The sequence below is a fragment of the Octopus bimaculoides genome, chromosome 1 (assembly GCF_046866305.1).
Source record: "Octopus bimaculoides isolate indiv1 chromosome 1, ASM4686630v1, whole genome shotgun sequence".
In the NCBI taxonomy this organism is placed as follows: Eukaryota; Metazoa; Mollusca; class Cephalopoda; order Octopoda; family Octopodidae; genus Octopus; species Octopus bimaculoides.
In genome coordinates, this window is record NC_142928.1 from 4,360,410 (window position 1) to 4,386,363 (window position 25,954).

The following is a 25,954-nucleotide window of genomic DNA, read 5'->3' on the forward strand; positions in this document are numbered from 1 at the left end:
GGTGTGTTAGCATTGGTGTTTATCGTGTCGGCGTTGGGAGTGTTTTCGGGAGATGTGAATCTCCCTGCTTTGTTGTTGTTCGTTTTTCTTTTTTTGCTCCTCTTCCTCCTTCCTTTTTGGGCAATTTTCCATTCCTCAGTACTTGACTCGTCTTCAGATGAAAACTCTGAGGAATCGGAAGGAGGTAGAGGCATGTTGTATGCTTCTGTGTTTGCTTGTGTAAGTGGTTGTATTGTTGTTTTTGTTGTTGTTGGTTGTTGAATTTTTGGTTGTGGTGTAAGTGATGTGGGGGAAGGGGTATCAGTTTTTGTATTGTCTTCTCTTTTTTCGTCTTCTTTGTTTGTTAATTTTGTAGTTTTTGTTGTATTTTCTTTCGTTGATGTTGTTGATGTTGCTTTTATTGTTTTTTGTGTGGATGGCGGTGTGGGCAGCAAGGCTTTTTTTGTGTGTTTAGTTAGTTCTTGTTGTTGTTGTTGTGTTTTTCGGGCAGTCGGACACTCCTTTTTAAGGTGTGCCTCGCTGTCGCATAAGTAACAGCGAGGCCGCCTGCCCTCTACTACTATATGCAACTTTTGGTTTGTTGCCAAACGGATGTATGGTGGGATTTTTTTGATTTCTTGTTCGTTTGTGTGGAACAAGATTTGTATGCTTTTTCCGGTCCAATTGCTCTCTCCAACGTTTATTTTCAGTATGTTAATGTTGTCCATATCAATACATATGGCCGATATCAACCATAGTGTGTCGATTGTTGAAGGTGCGTGCTTTATTGTTACCTTTGTTACCTTTTGGCCAAGGTAACTGGGTAACATTGTTATTTCAGGTGTGTGAAGAGTTAGCGTTGAATACGTCTTCGCCAACTCTTCATTTCGAAAAATCACCTGAACTTGTGCAAACCTATAATACGTGATATAGGATTTTTTGTCCCAAATAGATCTCAAGCATCTTTCGATCTTGTCTATACTGGCTTGTTCCGGCCTTTTACTTTCTGTGTTTATTATTTTATAAATTATTGTTTTCCTATTTGCTTCGTCTAATATGTGTTGTGGTACGTTTAAGCGTATTTCACCGCTTTCTTTGGTGATTAATTTTCTCATCTCTATTATTTCTTTTGTTGTGTAGGACACAACAGTTTCACTTTGCTTCAAAGCTTCAGCAAAGTTTTTGTTTGTGTTATTGTTGTTATTGTTGTTGCTAGTGCTGGTACTGGTATTGGTAGTAGATGTGGTATTTGTTTCAGTGGTGTTGTGGCTTTTTCCTTCCTCTCTTTCGCTTGCTGCTGGTGAAGGGAGCAAAGGTTGAGTTGAAATGTTGCTGCTGCTGCTGTTGTTGTTGTTGTCGTTGTTGGTGGTGGTGGTGGTGGTAATGATGTCGTCACCAGAATTGGTGCTGACGTCACATTCTTTGGAAATATTGTCTATGTTCTGTTTTATAACCTTGGTTACAGTTTTGTTTTTGTTGTTGTTGGTGGTGGTGGTGGCGGTGCTAACACTTGAATTTGTGTGTGTAAATTCTTTTTTCTTTTTCTCCATTCTCTCGTTTAACTGTGAGGAAGGAAGACTAGGAAATTCTTTTTCGAACGAAACACTGCAAAATGCAGCGTTCGTGTCACAAAGATTTTCATGGCTACAAGACGCCATCGTCTCAAAAAAAAAATGGCTAGAAAGCCGAAATTGGTTTTTATATCCTGGAAATGTGCCACACAGGGCAGATTTCCGTCGCAAAAAACTTGCACCAGAGAGTCTACAAGTTGTTATACTAGATAGATAGATAGATAGATAGATAGACAGATAGATAGATAGATAGATAGATAGATAGATAGATAGATAGATAGATAGATAGATAGATAGATAGATAGATAGATATATAGATTGATAGACAGACAGACAGACAGACAGATAGATAGATAGATAGATAGATAGATAGATAGACAGATAGATAGACAGACAAATAGACAGACGAACAGATAGATAGATAGATAGATAGATAGATAGACAGATAGATAGACAGACAGACAAATAGATAAACAGGTTCTTGATTGAACCATTTGCCTGTCCAAGCAAATTTCATCTTAAACGTCCATGCTCGTTTTCAGAGTTTTGGTAGGTAGGCCTATTTGAAATGCTGTGCGTAATACAAAGCTTTCCTTTCGTAAGCCCAAAGTTACTACGGAGGTTGAAAAAGAAAAAAATAATTGGAAATGTGTTTCATATGATGCTGCTTGGATGCCAGGGAAATATATCCTTTGTACCACATGTGATACACAGGAGAGGCAGAGGGTTAATAAATGGATTTCATTGTCTAATATATACATCTCATGAGCTGCTGGAATTCATAGCATGGATCCAGTCTGATAATCATCCAGGTCTTTGAGATCTTCACTCAACGAGGCCACAAGTTGTTCCATTAAAACATCCAAAGCCTGCAAATAGAATAAATAACATTTAGGAATATATTCCTTCTTCAATTTTTCAATTTTCTCCATTTCCTACTCAGATGTTGTTTAACCCTGGGCTGACCCAGCTAAAGCAGATCTATGATCAAAGGCATACCAACTGGTGGGTGGGGGTGGGGGCAGTCAAACCATGTCTTAATTAGTGATGTATATACGAGAATGGAGGTGGGGGTTAGGGTTAGGGTTAGGGTTGTGAAATATGTATAAATCCAGGGTTCTCAACTATTTTTTTAGTTATGGACCCCTTTGGTTCCTGTTTTATTCTACTGGACCCTCTGGACTGGCTCCCCCACTGGACTGGCTCCTGTGCAGGTGGCACATAAAATACACCATCTTGAGCGTGGCCGTTGCCAGTTCCGCCTGACTGGCCTTCGTGCTGGTGGCACGTAAAAGTACCCACTACACTCTCGGAGTGGTTGGCGTTAGGAAGGGCATCCAGCTGTAAAAACTCTGCCAAATCAGATTGGAGCCTGGTGCAGCCATCTGGTTGCACCAGTCCTCAGTCAAATCATCCAACCCATACCAACATGGAAAGCAGACGTTAAACGATGATGATGATGATGATGATGATGATGATGAAAGAACCCTATTGAATTTTTACTACTAAATATTATTAGGAATTGTATAAAAGATTGCTCAAATATTTTGTGTACTGTAGAAATATAACCAGTTTATTATGTGAAGGTGTATGGCTCAGTGGTTAGAGCATCAGATTCACAATCATGAGGTAGTGAGTTCAAATCCCAGACTGGGCTGTGTATCATGTTCTTGAGCCAGACACTTTATTTCACATTGTTCCAATTCATTCAGCTGTAGAAATGACTTGTGACGTCACTGGTGCCAAACAGTATCGGCCCCTTTGCCTTTCCCTTGGAAAACATTGGTGGCATGGAGAGGGGTGGCTGGTACGCATGGGTGACTACTGGTCTTCCATAAAACAACCTTGCCTTGGCAGATAACTTTCTAAGTGCCATCCTATGGTCATTCACGATTGAAGGGGGTCTTTAACTAATTTAGTGCTCATAAATTTTAACAACAAAATCTTGTGTGGATTCCTTAAGGGCCATATGGACCTCAGTCACAAGTCCCCGTGCAATATATATCCAATTGATACAAAACTCAAAGGTCTACTTACAATGTCTGTTACTGCATTCAGCTGAACATTCTGCAACATCTGGCATTCCTGTGTCACTGCACATGTGGTAAACATGTGGCACTGATGGTCCAAAACAGCATTCAGGATCATTGCTGCAGTTATGAAAGCTCAATAAGAAATCAACCAAAGTATAGTGGTGTGTGTTGTGTGCATGCATGTGTGTGTGTGCATGTGTGTGTATGTGTGAATGCACATATATGCATGTGTAGGTTGCCTGGACATTATGGCTTCCAAGTGGTGGGTTACCATAGGCCTGGTTACCCGGTTCCCAGGCTGTATAACTGACTGAGATCACAACACTGCCTCTGAATGGGGCACCTGTCCATCACAGGGTGACCCATTTACGGCTGAGTGGACTGGGGCAACATGAATACTGGCTCAAGAACACAATCAACCATGGCTGTATTGCCCACACAGTTTGATTGCATTTAAACTCTTACAATAATGTCAACACACTCTCTCCCACTCTCTCTCTCTCCCTCTCTCCCTTCTCTGTCTCTCTACCTCTCTCTCTCCCTCTCTCCCGCCTCACTCTCTCTCCCTCTCTTTCTCCCTCCTCTCTCTCCTCCTCGCTCACCCTCTCCCTCTCTCTCCCCTCCATCCTCTCTCTCTCCCTCTCTCCCTTCTCTGTCTCTCTACCGCTCTCTCTCCCTCTCTCCCGCCTCACTCTCTCTCCCTCGTCTCTCTCTCTCTCTCTCTCCCTCATTTCTCTCTCTCCCTCTCTTTCTCCCTCCTCTCTCTCCTCCTCGCTCACCCTCTCCCTCTCTCTCCCTCCCACCTCTCTCCCTCTGTCTCTCTCTCTCTCTCTCTCCTCCTCTCCCTACAGTTGATAATTTAATTCATCAGAGACGTGTTTCATGTCCTTCACACATTTTCAGGACAACACAGATGTATTTGGGTCAACACAGATGTATTTAGGTCAGTGTGCCCTGGTTTACTGCAACAGATTTGTAAGTTAACAAATATTTAGGTCAACTCACACATTTCATGGAACACACAAAACAGATTTAGCTGAAACACACTTGGTTTCAGTTGAACAACATGTACAGTATTACACACTCATATTTAGGTCAATGCACACGCACACATGCACGCACACACACATATACACACAACACACACACACGTGCACAGATGCACACACAACACACACACACAACATGCACATACACACGCGCAAATACACACGTGCAAATACACACACACAACACACACCCGCACACACACAACACACACACACACAAATACACTCACAACACACACAAACACATACACACGCACACACACAACATACACGCACACACACACAACACACATGCACAAATACACATGCACACACAAATACACATACAACACGCACACACAACACACACACAAACACACACACACGCACAACACATGCACACACAACACACACACATGCATGCACACATACATACATATACACACAACATGCACACACACATACGTGCACAGATGCACACACAACACACACGCACACACATACAACACACTCACAACACACACACACGCAATTACACACACACAACATACACACACACAAATATGTACACACACATGCACACTCATAGCACATACACACACGCATACACACAACACTCAACACACACAAATACACACACACACACAAACACACACACAACACACACACACGCACACACACAACACATGCACACACACACAACACATGCACACACACACAACACATGCACACACGCACACAAATATCTAGTGTAACACACTTATTAAATTCTACACACCCAAATTTAATTCAACCCAGATTCTGTTCAAACACACAGATTTATGTACAGGCATGACTGTGGTAAGAAGCTTGCTTCCCAACCACGTGGTCCTGGGTTCAATCCCACTGTGTGGCATTTTGAACAAGTGTCTTCTACTATAGCCTTGGACTGACCAAAGCCTTGTGAGTGGATATGATAGATGGAAACCGAAAGAAGCCTGTTATGGAAGTGTGGTGTGTGTTGTGTGTGTGTGTGTGTGTGTGTGAGTGTGTGTGTGAGTGCATGCACACGTGTGTGTGTGTGTCTTGTCTTTATGTCTATTTGTTTGTCCCCCACCACAGCTTGACAACTGGTATTGGTTTGTTTACATCCCTGAACCTCAGCAGCTCAGCAAAAGATTTGGTAAAGCACCAGGCTTGAAAGAGAAGTGCTGGGGTTGATTTGTTTGACTAAATACTTTTTAAGGCAGTGCCCCAGCATGACCACAGTCCTAAGACTGAAACAAGTAAAAGATAAAAGATTTAAATTCAAACAGCCACACTGATTTAAGGGTGACACACACATTTAGTTCTGCTGTTTCAGTCTCCTCCTCCTTTTCTACCGCCACCACCACCACCACCGCTGCCGCCGCCATTCTCCGGAACTGTTTGTATTTTCCCAACAATTTTCTCCCTACCCACTGCAGGGGTTAGATTTCATGTTGCTAAGCAGCAACACTTCAATGAGACCCAATATTTTTAGGTTCAAATATGTGCCCCAGGATAGAGGAGTGCTGTTTTTACTTCTATCTTACCAGTGCTGTATTGACCATTAAACAAAATAGGCCATGTGCTTAGGGAATCAAGGGAAGGAGGGGGCACCACTAGAAATAATAAATGGTTTATGGCACAAAAAAAATCACTTTAACCCTTTCGATACCAACCCGGCTGAAACCGGATCTGGCTCTGTAGTACAAATGTCTTGTTTACATAAGTTCTGAATTAAAATCTTCCACCAAACCTTAGTCACAATTTATGTTCTTAACACTAGCTTAATGATAACTAAGTTGTTTTACTAAGTTCTTTGTTATATTTAAAATTAATTGAAAGAAACACAGAGCATTTCAAAATAAATCCAGAAACAAAAGAGTTAAACTTGCTAAAATAATATTCAAAATGGTTTATATGAGCAGAAATATAATTTCAATGTGTTCATGGTGTCATAGTTAGAACCTGATCAAAAACTTTGCACTTGAAAAAAGTAGGAGGAGAAAACTTTTCAAATATAATAAAAAAGGTGGAAGTATTACAAAAATAAACATTATCTTCCATTTTGCTGTTAGTTTTGTTTCATTTTGAAAAATAGAAATTTATTTTATGGTTTATTATTGTTTAGATTTTGAATTACATACATAAGCAGGAAGCCCCAAAATTTTTTAAAGTGCTTTGAGCCTCTAAGGATGTTAATCCAGTTTGTATCTTACCATCAAGAGCTTTCTCAGCTACTTCAGAATCTGTCCAGAGTTTCTTTGGTTGGGCCTCATGGTACAGAAGTTGTTCGAAAACCATTGAATCAACCAACTTGAGATTAGCCACACTGAGGAGCTGAAAGTGCCACCAAAATATAAACAGTATTCTGAGTATTAAATAAACTTTGAGGAATTTATAAAGTTAAAATTTGAAACAGTTTAATGGTTCCCGCCCAGGGGTTCTCAACCATTTTTTTTTATCTATGGACCCTTTGATGCCTACTTTACTCGAGTGGACCCTCACAGCCATCCGATGTTTAAAAAATCCTATTTATATTTTTGTAATTAAATATTATTAGAAACTGTATAAAAAAATTGTAAAAATATTTTGAGTACATGTTTTGGCCCAAAATTGGCCCAGGCCATGTCTAACTTAATGGCACCACCTAAGAGGATCTGTGAATTCATTTTAAAGTCAAATTTTGTGGTATCCTGGCCAATTCAAGTAGGGAGTTGCTGTCCACTGAGATGTATTTGGTCTCCCTTGAAGAAATGTGTCCAGGTTTCATTTGAGGGTGAAGGGATCTTTTTCTTCTTTGGTTTGTTTTGGGATAATGTTAAATAAAACAGGGCACGTTGAGAAAAAGAAATTGCGTTGGAGTGAATTTATGTATTGTGAACCTGAATTGTGTAGGGGAGCATATGGCACATGGTCCCAGCCCTGAATAGATTCTGACTAATGTTAAGGACGTTTGGGCAATGCAAATGATGTAGTGCTCATGATAGCGGTGGAGAGAATAAAGTTTGGATATTTTAAGGCAGTTCCAATAACCAAGATCAATTGTTAATTTTAACAACAAAATCTTATATGTGCCCCCAAGGATCATATGAACCCCAGTTTAGAACCACAGATTTAATCCTTAAATTTAATCGTTTTTCTAGTAATGATGTTAAATATCAACCAAAAAAACAGAATTGGTATTTTCTGCAAGTCACATTCATTCAGTAAACTTAACATACCTCAGCAGAAGATAATTCCAAACATGACATTCCTTAACAAAAGATAGATTCGTATTTAAAGCTGCCATTCATGAATTAAGAGTAATGAAATCTGGAATGGATTATATCTGATTTCCACAGTAAATGGTTAACCCTTTCAATATGAACCCACCCCAAGACTACTCAATGTCTATGACACAAACTTCTCATTTTACAGTCAAACTTTCCATCAAATTCTTTTGTTAATTTATGTTCCAAACACCAGTTTAAAAACGACAAAGTTATCTTGGTAAATTCTTCATTGAAACAAAAGCAGTGTTATAAGGTAACAGAAATATGGTAACAAAAGGGTTACACCAGGGATTGATAATTCTACACAATATTCTACATTATTATTATCATTATGAAGGTGGCGAACCATTAGAATTGTTAGCATGATGGACAAAATGCTTAGCGGCATTTCATCCGTCTTTACATTCTGAGTTCAAATTCTGCCAAGGTTATTATTATTATTATTATTATGATTATTATTATTATTATTATTATTATTATTATTACAATTGAGTGAGAGAGCAGTGCATGCCATCAAAGTGACACTGGGGTAAAATATACGAAGCCCAATATACCCATCATGACAATCCATCAGATAAGGGTACACCAGGCACATGCATCACAACCATTTGTGCATGAGACAGTGATCTCATATCAAGATAAACAACACATGACCTTGCAGGTGGAACCCAGTGAGAATTTTTTTCAGGTCAAGTAGCTCATACCGCTCAAAATGTCTTTAACTCTAACCCTAACCATAACCCTGGTTGTTTAAGAATGTTGAGCAAAATACCTGTTTCCAGAGATGAATTATCCAAACCCCAAAGTATTCCTCTCAACACATGACTATGATGCTCCCCAACTACTTCTACTTGTGATCAGAGATACACAGCCACCAAGGGACATGCTCAACTGGTTAAGGTCAAACAATTGACAAGCAAATCTGTGGTATTGGGCAGAATATTTGCTGTAGCCCATCTTTTATACCAAGACAAAACAATGTACATGACAACACTTCCAATCAATTAAGATCAGAAGACATGAGAGTCACTACTTGGTACTGCATCTATTATTATTATTTGTAAGGTTCCATTATGACATAACATAAACCAATTAATATTCTGATCGAACTTGTTTTCTCCTTAGCTTAAGAACAATACTGTTTGATTATGAAATAAATATTTGAACACTTAAATATCTTTATAATTGCAACTGAGAACTGTTAGTTTAAGATGTGTATTCATGTATAAAAACAGTCTGAAGTTTTTAGACAAACATTTTAAATTACTTGTCTGTCTGTCTAGAACTAGATATCAGTTCCATTATCATAGTTGGATTATCACTGAAAAGGTCACACTGCTCCACACACACACATCTTAACCAGTCCAATATGTTACGCATTCATGACAAAATAACTACAACTTCTATTGTTTCACTCAGCCCCAGACACTGTTCTAGATTATCAACCATCAACTATAATAATACTCTTGTGCATTTTTCCGTCACAACATACGAATGAGAAAGGAAGGGATGAAAGGTGAATAAGGAAGGAAGGGGTGATAGATGAATAAAGAAGGAAGGGGTGATAGATGAATAAAGAAGGAAGGGGTGATAGATGAATAAAGAAGGAAGGGGTGATAGATGAATAAAGAAGGAAGGGGGTGATGGCAAACTTGGCAGTGGGATGATGGAAGTTCTACATTGAAAAAAAAATCAAACAGCGTTTCAACTTTGTGTGTGTGTGTGTGTGTGTGCATGTAAAAGGGAGTCATGTTAATGTGTGTGTGTGTGTGTGTGCAATGGAAATGGGATGGTGTTCAAATGTTAACCCTCACAGAGGCGATGACAAGTGACCGAGACCTTTGGAGATGTGCTGTGCTTGAGAAGACCCGGCAAACCAAGTGAGGCCATAACCGTGACCTATACCAGTGCAGCATAACCAGCCCATTTAAGGGTACCCTTCAATCATTGGGCAATAAACTGCGCTTGCGAAGACCTGTTGAGGCAAGTGAAGTCGTTGTCATGGTCAATGATAGTACTGCCTGATTGGCACCTGTGCTGGTGGGACACAAAAAGCACCATTCAAGCATGGTCGATGCCAGTGCCGCCTGACTGGTCCTGTGCCGTTGACACGTAAAAAGCATCATTCAAGCATGGTCGTTGCCAGTGCCACCAGACTGGCTCCTGTGGCAGTAGCACAAAAAAAATCACCCACTACATTCTCTGAGTGGTTGGCATTAGAAAGGGCATCCAGCTGTAGAAACTTTGTCAGATCAGATTGGAACCTGGTGCAGTCTTCTGGCTTGCCAGCCCTCAGTCAAACTGTCCAACCCATGCCAGCATGGAAAGCAGACACTAAACGCCGACGCCGACGATAATGATATATATATATATATATATATATATATATATATATATATATATATATATACTAGGTTTGATCAATAAGTTTTCGGACTGTTGCCATAGTAATGAAGCTAAGGCACACAGAGTGAAGTCGCACGGCACAGATTGACCTTGAATTCTGCTGTGTTTGTGCACTAAATTTTAACATTCCAGCTGATTTCTGCTGTTTACAGCAGTGCTTGGAAGGAAGGTGTGTAGTGTGTGATTGTCACATTGACCATGATAGAGAAAGTTGTCATGGCGATAGCTGTTCAAAGCCCTACGCAAAGTTGCAGAAAATGTATGGAGAGGAGTGTATGAACCGCACACAAGTGTATGGGTGGTTCAGATGTTTCCAAGAGGTCGAAAAAATGTCCTGCAACCAGCAGAACTAAGAAAAACGCCGCAGGTGTGCATGCAGCTGTGAGGGGAAATCCATGAGTTATCAGAGGATGTGCAGATTAGCTACGGTTCAGTTCAGTCCATTATCACTGAAGATTTGGGTATGAGACACATGTCTGCCAAGTTTGTGCCAAACCTGCTTTCAGCTGACCAAAAAGACACTTGGGTTTCAGTTTCACAAGATCTCCTTGATTGTGTCGAGAACGATGAAAACTTTTCAAAAGCTTTGCGTAGGCCTCTGAGCAGGCATTGCCAAGCTTTTGGTAAAATCTGATGCAGATTTTCTGCTCATTTCTCTCTGTCATGGTCAATGTGACGATCACACACTACACACCTTCCTTCCAAGCACTGCTGTAAGCAGCAGAAGTGAGTTAGAATGTTAAAACTTAGTGTGCCTGCAGAGCAGAGTTTAAAGTCAAACTGTGCCAAGCAGCTTTACTCTGCGTGCTTTAGCTTCATTACTATGGCAACAGTCCGGATACTTATCGATCAGATCAAGTATACACACACATATATACATTGACCGCTAGTCCCTAAAGCTTTTTTTATTCTCTCTCTGTTTATTTTTTCTCTTATTCTTTTCTGTTGAAGAGCGTAGGCTTGAAATGTAAAAGACTTTCTCACCTCCCGAGCGTTTATACACCTGTCTTTGTCTTTTGTTTTTCTGTAAATTCCAACTATATATGTATATATATCACACATATATATCATCATCATCATCTTCATCATTTAACGTTCGTTGTCCATGCTGGCATGGGTTGGACGGTTTGACCAGGGCTGGTAAGCTGGAAGGCTGCACCAGACTCCAACCTGATTTGGCATGGTTTTCTGTGTCTTGATGCCCTTCCTAACACTAACCACTCTGAGAGTATAATGGGTGCTTTTATGTGCTGCTGGCACAGGTGCCATTTGCATGACACCAGTATCTGCCATGACTGCGATTTTGCTCAGCTTGATGGGTCTTCTTCTTGAACACAACATAATGCCAAAGGTCTGAGTCATTACCTCCGTAAGTCCCAACACTTGAAGGAACTCAGCCATTTGCCTCCATGAGGCCCAACACTCAAAGGAACTCAGCCACCTTGCCTCCATGAGGCCCAATGCTCAAAAGGAACTCAGCTACTTGCATCCATGAAACCTAACGCTCAAAAAGAATTCAGCTACTTTGCTCCCATGAGGCTCAACATTCAAGGTTGATTTTCTTATGTGCCACCAGCATGGGTGCTCTTGGTTTGATGAGTCCTCTTAAGCAGAGCACTTTGCCAAAGTTCTCGATCGCTACTCATTGCCTGTGAGGTTCAAAGTTCAAAGATCATGCTTCATCACCTGGTCCCAAGTCTTCCTGGGTCTACCTCTACCACAGATTCCCTCCACAGATCAGCACTTCTTTACACAGCTGTCCTTGTCTGTATGTATCACATGGCCATACCAGTGCAGTCACCTCTCTTGCACATCACATCTGGTTCCTCTTATGCCTAACTTTACTCTCAAGATGCTTACACTCAGTCAAACATGCACACTGATATTGCACATCCAGCGAAGCATACTGGCTTCATTTCTCTCAAGCCTACGCATGTTCTCAGCCCATGTTTCACTGCCATGTAGCATAGCTGTTCACACACAGGCATCAAACAATCTGCCTGTCACTCTGAGAGAGGCCCTTTGTTGCTAGCAGGGGTAGGAGCTCTCTGAACTTTGCCCAACCTAATCTTATTCTTACAGCTATGCTCTCAGAACATCCACCTCCACTACTAACCTGGTCACCTGGATACCAGAAGCTATCTACTACCTCTAGTCTAGCATGCCCCCTCTGGCAATTGATGGAGTCAATTTTCCACACATGTTCAGCATTTATTATGCCTGTGCACCTTCCATATACAAAGAATAGTTTCTCTGTTAACCTTCCTTTGATGTTGCTGCACCTTTTGTGTGTCCAAAGCTTACATTGGGTACATCTTATGGAGTTTCTACCTATACCTTTTCTACAGATTGAGCAGGGCCATCTACCTGAGATATATATATATAGCTCTCCAGCTTACCAGTTCCAGTCAAACCTCCAATCCATGCCAGCATGAAAAATAGATACTAAATGATGAAGATGATGATGATGATGATATATATATATATATATACATATATATACATATATATATATATATATATATATATATATATATATATTGAGAAAAAAGTCATCAGGATTTTGGAAATAAAGTTTTTATTTCCTCGTTATTATTAATGCTTTCATTCATTTCTCAAACTTGTCAAATATAATTTTGTGAATGTACAGTTTGTTTATTTATATAAAACAGACTACTCTCTCTCTCTCTCTCTCTCTCTCTCTCTCTCTCTCTCTCTCTCTCTCTCTCTCTCTTTCTCTCTCTCTCTCTCTTTCTATATATATATATATATATATATATAGATGATGATGATGATGATATATATATATATTGCCATATATTTTGGAATGGTCATTTTCTATGTTTTCAAATAAATATATGCATTACATAGTTATTTTTTACTCGTTTATTATTGTTCTTAATTTCTCTTATGTCCAATGTCTGGAAATCTTTTGTTACACATCTGTGATCCCTTCAGCGACCCTTTCCATCCACATGTATCCACATTTCGGCCCCCACCCTCCAGAAATTGCTGGCCTTGTGCCAAAATTTGAAACCAATATTAACTAACAAACAGTAAATGCTGGCTGAAGAAAATCAGAAATTATTAGACAGAAGCAATATGGTAAATGATGGCACATGTGACTTTACATATTTAGTAAAAGGTTACTGAGCTTACAAACCTCATCTAAGTCTCTCTTGTAGAATTTCTGAGCATAGAACTGGAATGTCCAGTGAGCAGTCTCATATAATACGTCTGAAATGACTGGATGCAGGATGTCTTCATATAAAATCTCTTTGCAGATAATTCTATTAATCTGTTCCTACAAAAATATGTAAACCTCCATTAACATAAGAGTTTAAATTGTGACATCATTAAATTGTCAATTATGGGGACTGGTTCATTTATTAACAAACCACAAACAAGGACTTCCTGTTGGTAGTGTTTTAAGTACAGGCACAGTATAGATGAATGGTTAAGAATTTCACTTCATAACCATGGGGTCACAAGTTCAATCTTACTGTATGGCATATTGGACAAGTATCGTTTTTTTATAGCCTTTGGTGCAGCCATGTCTGTGTGGTAAGAAGTTACTTCCTGACCACTGCATGGCACCCTGGGCACGTCTTCTACTATAGACCCAAGATTCCCAGAGCCTTGGTAGATGGAAACTGAAAGAAGCCCATCATATGTGTGTGTGTGTGTGTGTGTGTGGGGCTGTGCTTGCTCCCCACCAATGTTTGATAACCGGTGTTGGTTTGTTTACATCCACATAACTTAGCAGTTCAGCAAAAGAGACAGATAGAATAAGCACCAAGCTTAAAAAAAAATAACAGGGTCAATTTGTTTGACTAAACTTCTTCAAGGTGGTGCTCCAGCATGGTCGCAATATAATGATTGAAGCAAGTAAAATATAACAGATTAAAGACTGGATTGATCCAAACATTGTGAGTGAATTTGAATGAATGGAAACTGTACAGAAGCCTGTATGATAAATTCTAATTCAAAGGACAGCTGGTGGAGGTAGCAGTAGCAGAGGTGATGGTGGTGGCAGCAGCGATGGCAGTGGTGGGCGGTAGTGGTGATCCTGGTGGTAGTAGTGGTGATGGTAGAATGGACATAGAGTAGGCAGTGGCAGAGGTGTCAGTGATGCTAAAGATAGTGATGGACAGTGGTGGTGGTGGTGGTGGTAACAGTTGTGGCCGTTATGAAGGCATAGTATTGGTAACAGTGTCGAGATGGTGTTGTCGGGGGAAAGGAATCGTTGTTGTGGTCTACTTTGATATCCTTTTACCACCAGACAACAATAAAGTATTTGTCTTAGCAATCGAATTCCGTTCAGTCATCGGACATGATCCAACCAGCAACGGTTTTGATCTTTCATATTAGGGAGCCTGGCTTTTCCTGCAATTAGTTTGTTGCTCACCCTTCCATCCTATTCCATGTGATGTCCATTCTGTCTCTGTCTCTCTCTCTCTGCCTGCCTTTCAATAAACGTACTTGTTAATAATTTCTAATTATATGGACGGAAATCTAATAGATAAGGGAGGTAACTTCTATAAGCTCCAAGGGAAGTAACTATATTACCTTACCTCCCTTGTGAGAAACGCGGAGAACAAGATTTGATGACTCGAATGATGCGAAAGGTAACAATAAAATAATAAATAAAAAACAACAGCAGGTTTGTAATAATCAAGTTACATTTCTGGTGTTACTCTGTTCAGCATCCATGACTTCCAGAAACATTCCAGAAACACTCAGAACTGTAAAATCATGGAATAAACTAACCACATCAGTTGTTAATTTGTCTGACATGACATCCTTCAAAAATTCCCTATTTCCCAAAATTCACCTGCCATGCCTATCCACCCTTTCTTCTCTTAACACTCTTTTTAATGTTCACTTTTATTCTGTGTGCTATGGGGGTGCATCACTTAGTGATTAGGGTATTCAGCTCACAATCGTAAGGTCATGAGTTCAATCCCCAGCAATGAGTTGTGTCCTTGAGCAAGACACTTAATTCATGTTGCTTCAGTCCACTCAGCTGGCAAAAATGAGTTCATCATCATCATCATCATCGTCATTTAGCGTCCACTTTCCATGCTGGTATGGGTTGGAAGGTTTGGCATGCAGCTGGCTAGCAGGGGAGCTGTCCAGGCTCCAGCTCTCTATTGAAGCATGGTTTCTATGGCTGGATGCCTTTCCTAATGCCAACCACTTAACAAGAATGTGCTGGGTGCTTTTTACATACCATCCGGTATGGGTATGTTTATGCAGCTCCAGCATGGGTGCGTTAATGCAGTACCGGCATTGTGTGTGCATTCACACAGCATTGGCGCATGGGTGCATTAATGCTGCACCAGCATGGGTGCTTTTAAAGTGGCACCGACACCTGAAAGGAGAAGCCAGTATATGTGGAAAATGGCCATTTTACTTAGCTTGACAGGTCTTATCAAGTACAGCAAATTGCCACATCTCCCAGTCCCTTGTCATTTCCTAAATGGGGCCCAGTGTCCAATGTACCTTTCTCACTACTTTGTCCCACATCTGAGTCTACCCCTTCCAGAGGTTCCCTCCACAATTAGAGCTCGGCACTTCTTTATGCAGCTGCCCTCATCTATATACGAGTCGTATCTGAAATACAGATGGGCTGACGCGAGATGCTTCATCTCCCTGAGAACAACATTAAGAGTACACATGTCTGTGGAGTGCTCAGCCACTTGCATGCTAATTTCACAAGAAATTATTCCATTGATCAGATTAAATAGAACCCTCATTATCACAACTGACAGATGCCAGTTATTCTTTGTATTGTGTAATGTACTTCTGGCTTCCATTACTGTCTTTATGTAGTAATATGTCTGCTTTCTGTCTCCTGACAGGTTGTAGTGCACCTGGCCACTGTAGACATTAACCCTTTCATTACTGTATTTCTGTTGAGATGTTCTGTGTTTCTTTCAATTAATTGTAAATATAACAAAGAATTTAGTAAAATAACTTGGTTATCATTAAGCTAGTGTTAGGGACATAAATTGTGACTAAGGTTTGGTGGAAGATTTTAATTCAAAACTTATGAAAACAAGATATTTGTACTCAGAGCCAGAACTGGTTTCAGCCAGGTTGGTATCAAAAGGGTTAAGAATTGTTTCTCTATTATATATCTTAACCCTTTTGTTACCATATTTCTGTTGAGATGTTCTGTGTTTCTTTCAATTACTTTTAAATATAACAAAGAATTTAGTCAAATAACTTAGTTATCATTCAGCTAGTGTTAGGAACATAAATTGTGACTAAGGTTTGGTGGAAGATTTTAATTTAAAACTCATGAAAACAAGACATTAGTACTCAGAGCCAGAACTGGTTTCAGCTGGGTTGGTAACGAAAAGGTTAAGCTCGTTACTGTCACTATTAAGAAAGTTAGAAGAATTGTCAGGACTAAATGTTTAATGGCATTTGTTCCAGCTTTTTATGTTCTGAGTTCAACTTTGCCTTTCATTTTTTTGAGGTCAATGAAGCAAATACCAGTTGCACACTGGTGTTGATGTAATTGACTAAACACCACTCACCCAAAATTTCAAGCCTTGTGTCTATACTAGAAAGGAGGAGGAGGAGGATCATCATCATCATCATCATTGCCGTCATCATCATCATCATCATCATCATTGCCATCATCATCATTGCCGTCATCATCATCATCATCATCCTTAAGGCATCAAGCTGGCAGAATTGTTAGCACATCAGAAAAATTGCTTGGAGGTATTTCTTCTGGCTCTTAACATTCTGTGTTCAAATTCCACCAGAGTCAATATTTTCCTCCTTCCCAGATTGATAAAACAAGCATGAGTTGAGCACTTGGCTCAATGTAATTAACTTCTTCTCTCAACCAAAAATTTTTTGTGTTTATAATAGAAAGAATGATTATTATTATTATTATTATTGCCTTTGCACAAGTTCTAACTCTGGAGATGTACTGTGATGTCAGCTGTTCGCTACCAGTGAACTAAAGTAACACCTCTTATTTTTCGAACACCTTCCAGAGAATTCGAGCAGTTCCAAGCAGTGCTGTTTTCTGCAAGTGCTCCACCCTTATTGCATATTTGTTCCACATACTTCTCAAGATTTTAGCTCACTGTTCCCAGGGCTCTGACAATTATTGACATTACTACCACCTTTTTCATCAACCACAACTGCTTAACCTCCCAAACTAACCTGTCATATCTCTCGACTTTTCTTTCTTCCTTATTGCATACTATTATTATTATTATTATTATTATTATTATTATTCAGACTTAAGGTGGTGAGCTGGCAGAATTGTTAGCACGCTGGGTGAAATACTTGGCAGCATTTCATCTGTCGCTACGTTCTGAGTCCAAATTTCAGCGAGGTCGACTTTGCCCTTTCATCCTTTTGGAGTGGGGGGAAGTCGTCAATGAAATAAGTACCAGTTGTGTACGGAGGTCGATGTAATCAACTAGTACCCTCCTTACAAATTTCAGGCCCTCGGCCTTTAGTAGAAAGGAGATTATCATTCAGACTAAATTCTGATGCAGAACGGAATTTTATCAGTGAGTCCAACCCATGCTAGCATGGAAAGCGGACGTTAAACGATGAGGATGATGATGATGATGAGGTTACAGTCTCAAAGCGATGAAAATATTTTGGCAAATTAAATTTAAATGTTGAAGTGAATTTAACGGTTTTTGTGTTTCTTAAATGGCTTATAAACACCTTCCACGCTGCAACTGTTTTCGTTCCAGCACAGGATCTCAAATCAGGTCACTTGCTATGCAAGTACATCTCCATAAAAAACTCTTTTAATTTTCCTTTAATCATACTTACTTCATTCTTCTTTTGGAAGGTTCCTTTATCGGTTTTATGATGAGTCAGTTCTTCTTCTTCTTCTTCTTCTTCTTCTTCTCTACAATATTAAATATAGGTCTGGTACCTGAGCAGGTCTTTCACAAGTTGGGTTATCATCTCATCTACAACTTCATTTAAGATATTACTAAATTGCCAATCAGGAGGTTCAATAGCAAACTTTGATCTCCGGCAAAAGTAATCGTTATAAATCATGCAGATTTGAAACAGAAGGAAAGATTGACAGCCTCCTCCTCTTCTCCTTTTCTCCTCATCATCATCTGCATTGGTGCCACTATTAACACTACCATCACCATCAGCAACATGAGAAGAGTTGGGGAGAAGAGTTTCATAAAATTCACAGGAGTTGGCTTTGTTTCCTCATAACTTTCAGAAAAATGGGTATTTTTAAATGAAATTTTCTACAAATATATTTCAGAGTGGGTACATTTGTAAATTGCGCAGGAGTAGCTGTATGGTAAGTAGCTTACTTACCAATCACATAGTTCCGGGTTCAGTTCCACTGTGTGGCACCTTGGGTAAGTGTCTTCTACTATAATAGCCTCAGGCCAACCAAAGCCTTGTGAGTGGATTTGATAGACAGAAACTGAAAGAAGCCCGTCGTATATATATATACATATATATATGTGTATGTGTGTGTGCTTGTCACCCTCACCATCGCTTGACAACCGATGCTGGTGTGTTTACGTCCCCGTAACTTAGCGGTTCGGCAAAAGGACCCAATAGAATAAGTACCAGGCTTACAAAAAATAAGTCCTGGGGTCGATTTGCTCAACTAAAGGCGGTGCTCCAGCATGGCCACAGTCAAATGACCAAAACAAATAAAAGAAAATATCAGAATTTGATGTGAAAAGAGAAATGGTGAGCACACACACACACACACACATACACATCAGAATTTTTTCAAACTTCCAACTTTCATTTTGTAGATTATGAGATTTGAGTTAGTATGGATGTAGTTTATTTTTATATTTTTTTTTGCATATTAAATTCTGATATAATCACAATTTACACGGAGGGTGGGTCCTTGGATAGATATGCCAGGAGTAAGACAAGCTTATTGTCTGGGGCACAAGAGAATATATGTTTCTGCCTCAGTAGGCATCATCAGCATGACAATCATTGCACCTTTACCTCAAGCAGCAAAAGGACTTACCTGGTTGTTTGTGGCGATGGAAGAACTTTATATCCATAAGGCCATGTAGAGTTCCGGTGCTGTGTGTGCTGATGGCTGTATTTAGAAGGCTCCTTATTCAAACAATTTACACTGGGAAATGTGTGACCCCTGCAAACAACATTAAATATCTATCATCCGATTCAATACAGACATAATCAGTTTATTTTATTTTTTTTTTTGCTTTCTTTTTTCTAATATAAACAATTATAAGTACAGACATGATTGTGTGGTAAGATGCTTGCTTCCCAACCACATGGTTCTTGATTCAGTCCCACTGTGTGACACCTTGGGCAAGTGTCTACTATAGCCTCAAGTCAATCAAAGTCTTGTGAATGGATTTGGTATATGGAAGAAGCCCATCGTTTTATATATATATATATATATATATACAGGGGTTGGACAAAATAATGGAAACACCTTAAAATTTCAAACAAATTTATTTTAATATGGGGTAGGACTGCCTTTCGCAGTAATTATAATTTGAATTCTATGAAGTATGGACTTGTACAAAGTCTGAACAGTCTCCAGTTCTTGTAGTGATGATGGTGGAGGATATCGACTCCTTACTTGTTTTTCTAAAATATACCATAAATGTTCAATAATATTGAGATCTGGGGACTGTGGTGGCCAGATAAGATGTTCAACTTCACTAGAATGTTCCTCGTGCCATTCAGTAACAACTTTAGCTGTGTGAATTGGTGCATTATCATCCTGAAAGATTGCGTTTGCCTCTCAGTTCCGCAACCATAGGATGAATTTGATCAGATAAAATGCTTAAATAGTCTTGACTATTAATTCTGCCATGAAGGGAAACCATTGGGCCGGCAGATTTCCAAGATATAGCCCCCCACCCCCACCCCCACCCCGATCATCACAGATCCTCCTCCATGTTTAACAGTTGGAAGAAAGCAATCTAGGTCAAATGCTTCTTTTGGCTGTGTCCACATATAGTTGGCCGGTGGTCGGAAATAAGGTAAAGGATGACTTGTTCGAGAAGATAACATTCTTCCACTAATCTAGGGACCAATTCTGTAGGTTTTTACTAAACACTTTGCAATGTTTGTTTTTGAAAGTAGTGGTTTTCAGATTGTAGCCCTTCTGTGAAATCCAGCTTTGTGCAGCTCCTGGAGAACAGTTTTTGTGGAAACTGGGTTCTCGGGGGTGGTCATTAAGCTCTGCAGTAATTTTGGGAGCTGTACTTTTGTGATCTTTTCTAACAATTCACATAAGAGTTCAATGGTCCCTATCTGAAAATTTTGGTTTTCTTCTGGAGTTTTGTTTTGACAAGGAGGTTTTTCCCTCTTTCTCAAAGACTGTCATTACTTTCGAGACAGTACTTCTTGGTACACCAAACATTTCAGCTGTTTTCATTACGCTATCGCCTGCCATATGAGCACCAACAATTTGACCTCTTTGAAAGTTCAATAGATCTGTCATTTTAATGAATTTTAATTACCTTTTTCTGATGATATCTGGAAAGAAACAGCAATTTTAGCAAAACATATTAAGCAACACTAATAATAAATCAAAAAACATGAAAATAAACAAGCTTTTGACGGTTTTATAGATATTTCAAAATTATGATGCCATGATGCTAGGTGTTTCCATTATTTTGTCCAACCCCTGCATATATATTTATTGTTAATGTTTATTTTTTATGTTCAGTTATAATAAAAACAATTTTACATTAATCTGATGGGTCTTTCTATACTTTTGTCGTGTACAAATTTATTGTTCTTAAACAAGAATGTTGTTGATAGTGACTTCGAAGTTTCGGCCAGTTCAACAATGACTTAGCTGGCCAAAATTTGAAGTCACTGTCAAAGAATAATGTGCGTGTGTGTGCTTTTGTCCCCCCCCACTACCACTTGGCAACTGGTGTTGGTGTGTTTACATCCCCATAACTTAGTAGTTTGGCAAAAGAGGCCAACAGAATAAGTACCAGGGTTAAAAAAAGAGACAAAATTCCCAAGGTCGATTCACTCAGCTAAAAAAATTCTTCAAGGGGCTACTCCAGCATCGTCGTAGTCTAATGACTAAAACAAATAAAAAATAAAAGACAAACCCTGAAACTTACAAAGGAGGATGAGACAGAGTCCTGTTTGGTCTGTATTTACCAAAACGGGGATGGCTGAGTGGGTTTCTGCTTCCTTCATCACTTGCACAGCTTCTTCCTCGGCCATTCTTCTTCTCCAGATAATTACTTAATCTTCAGAAAAAGAAGGGAAAAATTTTGATTCTTAAAACATATCTTGTTGTGTCTTGAGACAGTCATAACACCAACAATGATAGACACACACACATTGGCTCAATATTACTTCTTTATTGTTAGTCAATTGGTTAAACATCTAACCAGTTAATTAATCAATCGTTTGTTTAATGTGCTGATTAAACAACCAATTGGTTGTTCGTTTGTCAAAGTCCTTTCGTCGTTTAATGATCCTCCCCAGACACAACAAGATGTGTTTTGGCACAAAAATTCACATCGAGAATCTTGCAAAGCAAATACAAAAATGAAATTAAAATATATTCTTATTCAAAAAGTATATACCCCCACCTATCTGCTGTCATTACTCACTCTCTCCTATTCCCCTCCTGGGTCTATACATCTTATGTCATTGAGTGCTCTCTACATTGACTAAGTACAAGACACACTCCCCTCCATCCCCTGTACTACCACTAATGAGCTTTTGCTGAATAATGAGTGACACAACCTCTCTAGTGTTGGTGCTATGAATGATGAGTGACACAGCCTCTCTTGGCACGATAAATGGTGAGTGATACAACCTCTCTTGGCACTATGAATGGTGAGTGACACAACCTCTGTAGTATTGGTACCATGAGTGATGAGTGACACAATCCCTGTAGCGTTGGTGTCATGATGATTGACAATTATTGACATTAATCCTTTGCCTGGGTCACTATAATTAAAGAAATGTTATTAGCAATGTTCTCATTCCCCTCATCATCATCATCATCATCATTGTCATCATCATCATCATCATCACCATTTAATGTCCATCTTCCACGCTGACATGGTTAGATGGTGCAATAGAACCTGACCAGTTGGAGGACAGCACCAAACCCAATTTGTCTGCTTCAGCTGGGGATGCCCTTCCTAACACCAACCACTTTACAGAGAGGGCAGGATGGTTTTTCTTTTCTGTGCCACCAACACTGGTTAAAATTGCCTTGTAATTTGCAAGACGAAGGACCAAAAGCAACCCCTGTAACCAAAGGAGACCACACAAAGAAAAGTTTACTTTTGTACCAATGGTAGGAATGGTTATTAATAACACCATTGTCTTTAATAGCTTGGAGTGGGGGGTGGATTGACTCTCGTTGACTCACAAGAGTCAACATCATAAGAACCATCAAGGAGAGTAAATATAGATGGGGTGGCCACGACTGAAGGACAACAGATGGATAATCCGGATAAATGAATGGACATCATGGCAATGGACAAGAAAGATCAAGAGGCTGAACAAAGAGAAGATGGCAAGACGATCTCATCTGCTAGCTGGGACTTACATGGCCACGGCTAGCCAGAGACAGATAGTCGTAGAATGAGTCTAGGGAGGGGGTTCTTCTTTCAGGAGTGATCAAACCCTGGTGGATGCTGAGGTTGAGGGGTAATCGATCAAGTGAAGTACAAGTCATGAGGTTCATTAATTCATATTTTCTTTTGGGGGAGGAAGGGAATCAAAGCTGATTTCAGGACCCATCGTTTGGGGGATGGATTTACTTTTAAAACTCAAAGATGGTTATTATTTTTCTTTCTGCCAGTGCTGCCAGAGTGGTTCCCATGCTAATGGCATGTAAAAAGCATCATTCGAGTGTGGTTGATGCCTGTGCCGCCTGACTGGCTCTCATGCAGGTGGTACATAAAAAGCACCCACTACACTCTCAGAGTGGTTGACGCTAGGAAAGGCATCCAGCTGTAGAAACCTTGCCAGATCAGATTGGAGGCTGGTGCAGCCTTCTGGCTTGCCAGTCCTCAGTCAAACCGTCCAACCCATGCCAGCATGGAAAGCGGTCGTTAAACGATGATGACGATGATGAAAGAGCTCTATCAGATATTGACAGGCTTTTCTTTGGCTCTCTGCGTCTCAAAATGACGTACCAGCTGCCCCTCTCTCGTTGCAGCTCCTCCACCCATTCTCACAGGCTTTGAGATCCATATCAGTTATGTGCCCCTGTCTAACCCTGACTCAAATGCCTCCATTTCTTTGATATTTCTTAGGATACTTTCTGATACTGTCCCTCAAGGTTCCTGTTCGATGAATAGTTCAGTCAATCAATCAATTAGCTTTCTTTATTCATCAAAGTCCTTTCGTCGCCACTCTCAACTTCATCAATGACACGCCCTGGCGACGACAGGGCTTTGATCAACCTAGCTGATTGAATGATTGATTGGACTGAATGATTAATCAAACAATTGATAATTTAATTGGTTAAATAAATGATTAATTAATTCGTTGACTAATAAATAACAAGTGTGTTCCTTATTGGCATAATGACGCTCTTGAGATACAACTAAATTTGTTTCAACACACGTTTTCACATCAAGAAATATGTAAACCAAATGCTATAACGAAATATCTATACATGGAACCTCATGAATAAATTTCAATTTGTGCCTGTCACCGTCGAGACCTCAGACATTCTTGGCCCCTTCACTGCTAATTTCCTCCGCAAAATCGGGATAGCTGCGGGCCGTTTGAAAAATGAGTACCGTGCGATGGTGATGGCCATTCTCCGCGACAACGCCTTTGCAGTTTTGTCCACGAGGCGCGGCATTTGTTCTAAGATATACAACCCATTATTCCCCACCACCACTATCTTCTGCTGCTTAAAACGGAGACAGAATCCGATGGTTATTATTATTATTTTCCTTATTTTACCTTTGTTTCATAGAACGTAATTAAAGGATAAATATAATTAAAGGATAGATTACTTTCGTCGATTGCTGTTCCATATTTCCTCTTCCGTTTTGTAATCTGCCATCTAACACAAGCACAGGTGAACTGGACAAAATGGTGAAATATTGGACAACAAACTTGTGTGTCGAGGATTCGAGACGGGCATAAGGTGTTTGTCTATGTAGAACACTAAACTTGGGTTCTACCAAGTTGTTAGGATACGATACGAGATTTGTTAAGGATATTGAGGTGTTCCGTGTACCTTGATATGACATTCCTATGAAGACCAAAAAAATATTTTACCTTCAGGATCATAACAAGTCGCCTTAGACTCACTGTTAAATAATTCTTTAAACTACGTTGCTAGGCAACGGAGTTTTGATGGGAGGTAACTTTTACTCACCGTTATTTCCGAATTATAATATTTTCGCTTCTGAAGCCAGAGAGCTGGCAGAAACGTTAGCACGCAGCGCGAAATGCTTAGAGGTATTTCGTCTTTACGTTCTGAGTTCAAATTCCGCCGAGGTCGACTTTGTCTTTCATCCTTTCGGAGTCGATAAATTAAGTGCCAATTATGTACTGGGGTCGATCTAATCGACTGGTCCCCTCCCCCAAAATTTCGGGCCTTGTACCTAGAGTAGAAAAGAATAATTTCGCTTCTAGTTAAGAAGCTTGTTTTGCACCCACGGGCTTTCGAGTTCAGTCCCACTGCGTGGCACCTTGGTTAAGTATCTTCTACCATAACCTGGGATTAACCAATGCCTTATGAGTGAATTTGTTTGATGGAAACTGTGGGAAAATCTATCAGGTGTGTGTGTGTGTGTGAGAGAGAGAGAGAGAGATTATGTTTGTCCCTGTCACCACTTAACAATAGGTGTTGGTTTCGTTACATCCCTATAACTTAGCTGCTTGACAAAAGTGACCAATAGAATAAGTATCAGATTTTTAAAAATAAGTACTGGGATCGAATCCTCTCCTTTCCAACATGGACTAGTTCCAACAGGGAGATGGATGAAGCTCTATAGCAGTGGAGAGAGCTGGGTTTGTCAGTTCCCGATACAGCTAAGGATAGATGAAAGCAGAGAGTGTGAGACAATCCACACTCAGGTGCTACTTTCAACTCTCTCTCTTTGATCAATCAGATCAATTTTCAAGGTGTCGCCTACTTTCTACAAGTGTGATATTCTCAGGGGACTGGATTGATGTCCTGCCTGTGGCCAACATTGGTGGTCTGTTGAGTCTGGATGAGCTCCACATCTCCATTGCACTCAGAGTAGGAACCAACATTTGTGGAGGATTGAGATGCTGCTGTGGTAGGCCGCTCAACTCCACAGGCCTTCATGGCTTGTCTTGCCGTCTAAATGTTGGTTGTTTCATTTGTCACACTGAGCTAAACTTCATTATTAAGTAGGTGTTGGCTCAGATTAACATCCCCTCAGTTCTGGAGCCAGTGGGATTATCCAGAAGTGATGGGAAGAGACCAGATGATCTTACCTTCTGTCCCTGGATAACAGGTAGATGCTTCATCTGGGATACCACAGTCTGTGACTCCTTTGCTCCATCCCACATCCTGGATGCTGCAGTAAATGGGAGGATCACTGCTTCCATAGCTGAATGGAATAAAATCCTTAAGTACCAGGACCTGTCAGTGAGCCATCTCTTCCAGCCTGTGGCATTGGGGACATTTGGAGGGGCTAGGC

The 25,954-nt window shown here is 40.0% G+C and overlaps 1 protein-coding gene across 1 annotated transcript; it reads right to left on the reverse strand.

Moving 5' to 3' along the window:
• Positions 1 to 262: 262 nt before the first annotated feature.
• On the reverse strand, positions 263 to 24,611 carry LOC106870634 (uncharacterized). Its single transcript, XM_014916775.3, has 8 exons — positions 24,290 to 24,611; positions 21,410 to 21,541; positions 19,312 to 19,440; positions 18,117 to 18,195; positions 13,459 to 13,599; positions 6,834 to 6,954; positions 3,588 to 3,700; positions 263 to 2,419 (listed from the first exon to the last, which is right to left on the reverse strand). Exons 1-8 carry the CDS (start codon positions 24,337 to 24,339, stop codon positions 2,330 to 2,332), a joined length of 855 nt encoding a protein of 284 aa, XP_014772261.1. The 5' UTR covers positions 24,340 to 24,611; the 3' UTR covers positions 263 to 2,329.
• Between the last annotated feature and the right edge of the window lie 1,343 nt (positions 24,612 to 25,954).

Bases quoted from the DNA above. Each gene is read 5' to 3' on its own strand.
- LOC106870634 (XM_014916775.3), bottom strand. From the start codon at position 24,339: ATGGCAGATTACAAAACGGAAGAGGAAATATGGAACAGCAATCGACGA. The intron at 19,441-21,409 runs GTAAGTTTCAGG...TGTTGTTTGCAG, and splicing joins ACTCTGTCTCATCCTCCTTT to GGGTCACACATTTCCCAGTG. The intron at 2,420-3,587 runs GTAAGTAGACCT...TTCTATTTGCAG, and splicing joins TGAATGCAGTAACAGACATT to GCTTTGGATGTTTTAATGGA.